The 10,043-nt window shown below is 40.2% G+C and overlaps 1 protein-coding gene across 3 annotated transcripts in view; it reads right to left on the reverse strand.

The window, feature by feature from the left end:
• LOC121578335 (protein TASOR) overlaps positions 1-9,559 on the reverse strand; it is a 33,051-nt gene extending 23,492 nt beyond the window's left edge. The window contains exons 1-9 of one of the 3 annotated variants that reach the window (XM_041892649.2): positions 9,108-9,559; positions 7,561-7,706; positions 7,372-7,464; positions 7,214-7,286; positions 6,481-6,572; positions 6,253-6,387; positions 5,949-6,079; positions 5,832-5,863; positions 5,540-5,645 (exon numbers count right to left, since the gene is read on the reverse strand). In XM_041892649.2, the coding sequence (XP_041748583.1) occupies positions 5,540-5,645; positions 5,832-5,863; positions 5,949-6,079; positions 6,253-6,387; positions 6,481-6,572; positions 7,214-7,286; positions 7,372-7,464; positions 7,561-7,706; positions 9,108-9,333 (1,034 nt within the window). In that variant the 5' untranslated portion in view covers positions 9,334-9,559. Of the gene's footprint in view, positions 1-5,539; positions 5,646-5,831; positions 5,864-5,948; positions 6,080-6,252; positions 6,388-6,480; positions 6,573-7,213; positions 7,287-7,371; positions 7,465-7,560; positions 7,707-7,835; positions 7,922-9,107 lie in introns of those variants that run through there. The other 2 variants (XM_041892650.2, XM_041892651.2) reach the window with 2 other exon arrangements.
• Positions 9,560-10,043: the final 484 nt, after the last annotated feature.

A 10,043-nucleotide genomic window follows, 5' to 3' on the forward strand; every position in this document is an offset into this window, starting at 1 on the left:
GTCTACAACAGCCAATCGAAGCTATCAAAGGATTTCCTCTCATGTTTTTATCTTGCGGGAGTGGGACAGGAGTCCACCATTGAGTGAGAATGGAGAAAGATCTGTTCAAACACAACATCTCTGATGTTGTTGGTATAATGGTTCGCAAATGGACAAGACACAATGGGGTGTAGTGATGGTGGTGACTCGGATGAGACATTGAAGTTGGGACATTGTTTGATTGATAAGGACCAAGTGAATCAATAAGAATAGTCATTCTAAATTTGGTTGAGATAAGTAATTTGGTTTTGGTTATAATTGATAAGGTGACTGAGTGATTTAAGTCAATCATTAGTATATATTAGTAACTAAAGATGTTTAAACTATTTTCAGCATGAAGGGTATTCCTTGTACTATTGCGAGATAACGGTCTTAAATAGATATTATGGTTAAAACAGCAATACGTTATGGTAATGTCTTAGGATACACTTATATGATTTATTTTGAGTAGAAACTTTTGAATCTTACTGTTTGAAACAGTTAATATGAGGATTGTGACTGATATCATGAAAATGTGGATTATTAAGTTACCGTATTCACATATTAGTCACTATATACATTTGAAGTATTGGGAGGTATTGATATGGATGTTTAGAGTGGTACATATCTCTGTTGCTAGGCAATAACTTAATTGGTTCCTATCATGGGGTTTTAGTGTGTTTGACATAGGAATGTTTATGCTATTTCCATCTGATCTGACCTTTGGTTGAATTCCTCAATCCTAAATGGTCCAAGGCTGTACTGATTTAACAGGGACTGAAACCACAGTGTTATCCTGTGTATCTCTCCTGCAGGCATATTATCAGAGCAGCGTCAGGGTTGAACAGAGTTGAACATTTTACCTATTCACAGTCTTGGATTTTCAAGCAATTGGGTGGGAAATGTCACTCATGGGACACTATGCAATTGATAATCGCATAGCATTGGAGGCTATTACAGTAGATAAAGGGGGAATGTATGCGATTATAGGGGGAGATGCATGTTGTACATTCTTGCCATCAGAATAGGTTATGGGAAATTAACTAAAGCTATGGGAAATATATTAGAGAAAGACAGGAGTGGAAATGTGGAAACAAGACTACCTCAGTCAATCAGATAGCGCATTTGTATGTTTTGTTTGTTTGGTTCAAGTAATGTTATATCTGTGGAATTTCACTTACAACATCACAATAATGAAAAGGGTGAATTGATATAACGACTTTTGATACAGGATTTATTAATGTATGTAAACTCATAAGCTGTATGTGAGGGACAGAGGAGGGAGAAGGACACGCCAGGTGTTATTGATGTCACGGGTGAGTGACAGAGGGTCGGTGTGCCAAGATAGATTGGGGGCCACTGTTGCTAATCTTAGAAGGAGTGCGTGAGGGCCTGGCTATGGTGCCACACGATACCATGTAGGGTGATACTATTGTAGTAGATGACTGGCACTCAATAATGGTTGTCAACTGTGGGATAGAAGTAGCTCGGAGAGCATTATATAAACTGAGAGATTTTCTATGGAAGTCATTCAGATGACAAGAGGCTACGCACGTACCGCTTGTCATAGAATCCAGTATTGTAAACATTAAATTATGACTGAATCAACTCCCCATATAAGTGGTCGACTACTCTCTTGCATCCTGAACTTCTCGATACCAGAAACTCATCATAACAGTAGTGTGTGTGTGTGTGTGTATATATTATATATATATACACACAGAAATAAGACAGCTCTTGCTTCTCTGAGTGTTTGTTTAATAGCCTACTGATTCCGTGAGCACCAAGCCTCATGCAACTGCAAAATGTCAGATGAAGCAATTTCACAGATTCGGCTGTTTTTAATAATAATAAATAAATAATATGCCATTTAGCAGACGCTTTTATCCAAAGCGACTTACAGTCATGCGTGCATAAATTTTTTGTGTATGGGTGGTCCCGGGGATCGAACCCACTACCTTGGCGTTACAAGCGCCGTGCTCTACCAGCTGAGCTACAGAGGACCATAATCCATAATCTTTGCTATGCTTTAATAAAGGCTTTACATTTATTTTTTCGTTAGAACAGTGCTATTACTTATAATCTATTTAGTGTTGTTTACACTGTTCCAAACGGGCAGAAAAATTATATTGTAATCTTAAAGCACCTGTTTGTCACACATAATATGCACGCAGCACTCCTTTTTCTTGATCTCCTTCTTATTGTCATTATTACAATTATTATTATGATAATCATTACAGTAATATGTCATTATAATTAGTAGGCTTTGTATAGTAGCCTTGTATAACTACCACTGAGAGCTGTAGGCCTAAGAACGCGTCCTATTTAGTCTTAATACCGTAACTTAGGCCTATATTTCAATATATAGGCTACTGTTTCAATATATAGGCTACTGTATCAATCAATCAATAATTCATTCGTTCATGTCATCGCACAGCATACGCGTCATTCATGCTTTGAAATGCGATCAAGTGTTTTAGTTTTAAAATTAAAGAACAAAAGGGAGCTTTGATTAATTAGCATAAACAATAAATAAACCGCAATTCACGAATGCATGCAACCGTTTTTAGTCTTTGCTGTAATAAAGGCTTTATATATTTTTGTATTTTATTCATTAGAACAAACTGGTACACTTCGTGTTGTTTACACTGTTCCAAATGGTCAGAAACAATAATAATATTGTAATCAAACAGCAACTGGTTGGCACACATAATTATCATGCAACACTTGCTCCTATACCCTCCCTTTTCTTGATCTCCAGTAGTTTCCACAACTAAGTCAAATGTCTTCCACAAATCTGACTTCCCCTTTCCCTCCTGAGCAACCAGTAAACATTCTCCCGTTTCGAATTTCTTTTTCACGTCCCCCGCATCCATTTTGCTGTCACGTGTTACTGTGTTCAGAGTTTGTTATAACCAATTTACTGGTGTGATTATGATATGCTATAGGTCCTATTGATCACATGCATGCGAGGCTTACATGTTTCACGTAAAGAGAGCATGGGTTGAGGGAATAGGGAATGTTTTTCCTAAACAAGTTAGGAATTTAGTTAACAGCACTTTTCAGTCAGAAACAAGTAAGAACGGAAAGGCTGAAATGATGTTGCAGCTTCAGGACGGACATCCCAATAAACACTTGCTGTGCTGTGGTGCCTTCTCGCTGCAGTAGGGAGTAGAGCGAGACAACGTGTGCCAATCACACAATCCATTTTAGAATAAGGCTGTAATGTAACGAAATGTGGAAAAAGTCAAGGGGTCTGAATAACTTCCTAATTCACTGTAATACATCTGACAGTCAACCTTCTAGTTCCACACTAGGGCTGTCCCCCATACAGTGAGGGAAAAACGTATTTGATCCCCTGCTGATTTTGTACGTTTGCCCACTGACAAAGACATGATCAGTCTATAATTTTAATGGTAGGTTTATTTGAACAGTGAGAGACAGAATAACAACAACAAAATCCAGAAAAACACGTCAAAAATGTTATAAATTGATTTGCATTTTAATGAGGGAAATAAGTATTTGACCCCTCTGCAAAACATGACTTAGTACTTGGTGGCAAAACCCTTGTTGGCAATCACAGAGGTCAGACGTTTCTTGTAGTTGGCCACCAGGTTCGCACACATCTCAGGAGGGATTTTGTCCCACTCCTTTTTGCAGATCTTCTCCAAGTCATTAAGGTTTCGAGCCTGATGTTTGGCAACTCGAACCTTCAGCTCCCTCCACAGATTTTCGATGGGATTAAGGTCTGGAGACTGGCTAGGCCACTCTAGGACCTTAATGTGCTTCTTCTTGAGCCGGTCATTGTCATGCTGGAATACTCATCCACGACCCATTTGCAATGCCCTGGCTGAGGGAAGGAGGTTCTCACCCAAGATTTGATGGTACATGGCCCCGTCCATCGTCCCTTTGATGCGGTGAAGTTGTCCTGTCCCCTTAGCAGAAAAACACCCCCAAAGCATAACGTTTCCACCTCCATGTTTGACGGTGGGGATGGTGTTCTTGGGGTCATAGGTAGCATTCCTCCTCCTCCAAACACGGCGAGTTGAGTTGATGCCAAAGAGCTCGATTTTGGTCTCATCTGACCACAACACTTTCACCCAGTTCTCCTCTGAATCATTCAGATGTTCATTGGCAAACTTCAGACGGGCCTGTATATGTGCTTTCTTGAGCAGGGGGACCTTGCGGGCGCTGCAGGATTTCAGTCCTTCACGGCGTAGTGTGTTACCAATTGTTTTCTTGGTGACTATGGTCCCAGCTGCCTTGAGATCATTGACAAGATCCTCCCGTGTAGTTCTGGGCTGATTCCTCACCGTTCTCATGATCATTGCAACTCCACGAGGTGAGATCTTGCATGGAGCCCCAGGCCGAGGGAGATTGACAGTTATTTTGTGTTTCTTCCATTTGCGAATAATCGCACCAACTGTTGTCACCTTCTCACCAAGCTGCTTGGCGATGGTCTTGTAGCCCATTCCAGCCTTGTGTAGGTCTACAATCTTGTCCCTGACATCCTTGGAGAGCTCTTTGGTCTTGGCCATGGTGGAGAGTTTGGAATCTGATTGATTGATTGCTTCTGTGGACAGGTGTCTTTTATTCAAGTAACAAGCTGAGATTAGGAGCACTCCCTTTAAGAGTGTGCTCCTAATCTCAGCTCATTACCCGTATAAAAGACACCTGGGAGCCAGAAATCTTTCTGATTGAGAGGGGGTCAAATACTTATTTCCCTCATTAAAATGCAAATCAATTCATAAAATTTTTGACATGTGTTTTTCTGGATTGTTTTGCTGTTATTCTGTCTCTCACTGTTAAAATAAACCTACCATTAAAATTATAGACTGATAATTTCTTTGTCAGTGGGCAAACGTACAAAATCAGCAGGGGATCAAATACTTTTTTCCCCTCACTGTATATAGACAGTGACACTACACATGCACTGAGCTTGTCTGATGCTTTAAGCACACTGTTTGATTCAAATAATGAAGACACACAAATGACTTAAGAAAGAGCCTGAAAGTCACACTGTGTTAAAAAGAATTACAGCGAGTGCCTGTGTGATTGGCACACGTTGTCTCTCTCTCCTCCCTACTGCAGCGAGAAGGCACCACAGCACAGCAAGTACAATGTAAACATATTTTTTAATCTGTCTGTCTGCATATTTCAAGATATGGCATATGGGGGTGTAGTGAGATCCCCAAAGGGGCTGGACGATTCTCTTCTCATCACTAATCTTTAAAAAAGGTATTTTAAAACTTGGAAATGAATTAATCCGCCATCATTAACACAATGGAAAAATCTAATGATTTATTATTGAAATAGCATGGGCAACCAAGAAAAACAAATTGGTACAATTTAAGGCCATGTGGCAAACAATAATGCAAGCACTAGGGATGGAGATTCTGAGTTGCGGGTGTGGGCAGAGTTGTTGTTTGTATGTGTATGTTTGCATTTGGTGTGGGAAAAAATAAAATAGTGACTTCATTATCAAGTTGACATTGATATGTAAAAAGGTCATATGACTCACAGTTTGAAAGGCAGGAAGGGGGGAGAGAAGGAGCAGAAGGAGACCTGGGACACTGCTCTACCCTCATTCACCAGCTCTCCACTCCACACTGTGTATTTACTCCTGCCTGTAGACACAGACAAGGGCATAACAGTCAAACACATCCATCAGTAGATAACATCAACACAATGACAGTACTTACCTGCGAAGTGGCTCTGAATGAGAGCATCAGCTCAATGACTAAAATATTAATTATTCATAGTAATAATATCGTAATCCTATTTCCACAAAGATCAACAAACTAGGACATTACCTTTACTTCCTGCAGATGTTTGGCTGTTTGACCTGTTAGAGAACCCAAACAAAATAATTTGTGGATTGGTTGACATTTCTACATCAACACTTATGCATAATTGACATAGACCTGTACCTTAGGGGAGCCATGGGCTTGGCTTGTAACAGAGCATCTTTGCCTTTGAACTGGAAAGAGACCACTGCATAGGGGCACACGTGCCTCGGCCGAGCCTTCAGCTCATCAAAGTCATACTCATAGAAGTATTGCTGTGGGGGGGGGAGGCCAGAATGAGACGTACAGTAAATACAAGAAACCTCTATGCCGCACTTGCATTTGAGTTAGTTTTTCTCCTTCAATATTAACAAATATTGGTTTATTAATCGATTATAATCCAAATTAGAGACCTATCCTCTACATGCAACGTAGTTAGTACCAGTACCTGAGTAAGCTCATAGGCTCTATAGGAGGTGAGAGATGTGACTTTGCTGGCATTCTTGGATAAATGGCTGTCAAACTTGGGCGTGGGGTCCAAAAGGTTCTTAGACATGTTTTCATAGATGCTCTTTACTTTACCCTGTTGGAGAGAGAGATTTGCTTGTTTACTTTCATTCATATTTTGACCACGTTATGAGAAAACATTTTGCGAAAAGCAACGAGGTTTTCTTACCTTGATGACCTTGAATATGATGATCTCTCCCATGACTCCAGGATTAAAAGGATTGACCTGCAGTAAGTCTGAGTATTTAGACAAATAAACACCTGAAAGACAAAACGGAAACAATTCAGTCTTATTCCTCCTCATAACCTTTTTACTAGGGCTGGGAATTGCCAGGGACCTTGCAATACGATTTCACAACACTTAGGTGCCGATACGATATGTATTTCGATTCTCATGATTCTACATGTATTGCAATTCGATACTGCGATTTTATTGTGATTTGATGTTCCAAACATAATGCTCACGAGACAAGAGAGAGCATGAGAAAATGACTTTTGATCAGTTGTGGAAATAAAAGTACTGAAAACATGTTGGGTCACTATTTAAAAAGATTGAGAGCAAGCTATAGGATAAAAAAAATACCTGAGTTTTGGTGCAGGTACAGCCAACTAGCGCTAGCTAACGCTACCTAGAATTGGTGTCCTTTTTTTTTTTTTTTTTTTTACAAATCAATACTTGGGAGTCAAAGTATCAATATAATAACATCCAAAATAATGTTGCGATACGTAACTGTATAAATCTTTCCCCCATCACTACTTTTTACTCTCCAGAAAAATATGTTTCAACAATAATCCTCACTTCAGTTTAGAAATCCCTATACACACATACAGACAATAACTACACAATAACGTCTGCCAACACTTCAACACTCAGGTTTAAATAGCTTGGATGATGACCTTACCCTTAGCTGGATTACCCAGAGCTGTGATCCAGCTGTGCCCCACAAGAAGGCCATTCTCACAGATCCATGGGAGCTATAACCAGGGGTGTAACAGTATTATTGCATGTAATATGTACATTCAATATACATATAAATGTGCGGATACTATAGCTCCTCACCTTGATGGTGTCAGCCATCAGGAAACAGTGGGTCTCCTCCAGCTCCTTCTCTGTCCTCCCATCCAGCTTCAGCTCCCTCCTTTTCTCTACAAACTGTCAATCAAACAATGATCAAAGATATTAAACATCAGCGCTGCAGATTCATGGTATTTTTGTATAACGAAAATGTCACCCTAAATCATTGCTTACATTCTTCTCCAGCAGTTCACTATGGACGATTCTTAGCTTGGTGTACGTGAACGTCCCGTTGGAGCTGGCTTCTCTGTAGCTGGAATACAGAATAGTCAAGATGTCCTCAAACTCCCTGGACTCTGAGGACACATACTGGAACAACGCTACAGGGACAGAGACAAGAGACAGTCAGGTTGGTCAATTCAGTTCTATCCCAAATCCCAATCTAAACATATTTGTCCCCTGTGACAAAATAATGTACAATCTATTCTATGCTCAGTTAGAATACTGACCCACACACAAAAACAAACTTGGTTCCATGTAAGCCATTGTGCAACACAAATAACACCCCCTCAGCGTTAGCAAGTCAATGCATGCTTTTTTTCTTATTTTTGTTCAGAAATGAAACTACAGATGCTAGGCTTATAAAAAGCCACATTGGCCAAAATAACCGGAAAATCTGGTTAGGTGCTACTTCTGATGAGACATTGTGCAGTCTATTTTCACAGAAGTGAGAAAACCACACCTCTGACTTGACTTCTGATACACTCTCAAAACAGTTTCAAATCATAACAGGAAGCCTGTGTCTCAATGTGGTAACATCTTCCACAACAATGTGTTACGTGCTGGGCTGCAGGCCTTTCACAAACTAAACCACATTATGAAAAGTAGTCTAATCTGTGTTGGTTGACAAGAGTATCACCTCCTCTACAACATTCATAGATCCATCAAGAACATTTTGGCAGCATAAACAACACACTGATTTAAGACATTGGGGCTCGAGAGAATTATACATCTGCATAAATTGTGTCCTGTAGAAGAGTTTGTCGGGAAGGTTATGCAACAACAATAATGGAGAGTGATAGCTCCCTGAGTTGTCTATCGTTCTGGTGGTTGGCGTCGGAAAATAACCCTTCCACAATATATAATATACAACATATACAAAATAGCTAACATTAGATAGTTAATCCAGAGATTATTACCTTTGCCTCGATTCGGCAGTCTCGTCCAAATCATTACGGCATTTATAGTTCTTTATGATAGCCACATTTGCGTTTACTTTTTTTCACCTTGTCCTAGAGAGATTTAACGTTACACGTATCAACCTGCAGAAACAGTGTGCAAGATGTAGGCTAGCCTACAGTACTGTGCTGATCTAGCAGCATATGCACATTTCACACAATACATCTATTTATCTACTTACACATCTACTACACAATGCTCACCAGCACTCTACATCCCAATGGCTATCTAGCTACCTACCTGGCCAAGTAAACCATGTTTCACTTCCAGGTGCAATAAAAGCAGGTGACCTAACTAAGCAAGCTTAGAACATGCTAAATAAGCGAACAAGCTATCCTCTAGCTATTAGTTAGCTGAACAGTGACCCTGGTCAAATTCAATGATCTGACAGCTGAAACACAGTTTGTTTACAAGTAACGTTAGTTTAGTTAACTTCCAGAAAAAATGGGTATCTTTGGCAGTAACGGTAGTATCAAAAACATCAGCTGGCTAGCTAGCATATACTGCTAATTTAGCAATTAATTTAGCAATTGAGAAAGTACCTATCTTTTCTTGGTTCTTTCTCGGTATCTGAAAGTTCAAGTGGTCCCCCGCTTTTGGAATATATTGCGTCGAAGTTCCACTTCTCGGTCTCGTCTCGGTACCACCAGCTTGCTCGGAAGAATGCCCGCCATGTTCACTTAGTGTACTTTCGGGGGGTAACGTTGTGTAATATTTCACTGAGCTGTATTTCGATGCAGGGATGTTGTCACCACTGTGGCTCTCCATTTTAGATAGAGGCTGAGTGTTGTTTTCCCATACACTCTGAAGGCAGACACTCAAAAAATCTGGCCTGCTCTTTCACTGATGTATTCGACGCACAGACTCTCCTCCATCCACAACGGGCCGATGCTGGATCAGACGATCAAGGTTTTATCCGAAGGGTTTTGGCGCCGTCTGCGGGTAGATTAAAGGTATGATTGCTAAATTTATATTGACATTTTAGTCATTTAGCAGACGGTCTTATCCATAGCGACTTAAATGTGTCCGCATGCTTCCCAGCCGAATCAGTTCGGTAGAGTTCGTGCATATATTATGATGACATTTGGGACCGGTGAGGGTTTTTTCGGCTGTTCGGGCACACACATTTCGGGGCCGAAGTCTACGCTAGGGATTCTTTAATAAATGGTTTGTTGTCATTCAAGGAGAGACGAGTTCGGTTCGGTTGGCGACTAGCCGAACCAAACGCGTGTGGTCGCATACTTCCTTAAAATACCTTCGCTTGAAATAGGAGAAAAAAGCTGCAATACTATTGTTTGTCCATTTTGAGACGCCGTAGCCAGTATGCTTCCTCGAAATAGTCAGAATTGATCTAAAATAACTCAAGAAATCTGTCATTCATTTTAACATTTTTGCCGGGAAGATTTAGTCGCGCATTTTTACATCTAACTAAGATTTTTGGTGCAGTATTTCTCAATTAAAAAATGTGCATGAAAACG

This window comes from Coregonus clupeaformis, chromosome 12 (assembly GCF_020615455.1).
Source record: "Coregonus clupeaformis isolate EN_2021a chromosome 12, ASM2061545v1, whole genome shotgun sequence".
Classification (NCBI taxonomy): domain Eukaryota; kingdom Metazoa; phylum Chordata; class Actinopteri; order Salmoniformes; family Salmonidae; genus Coregonus; species Coregonus clupeaformis.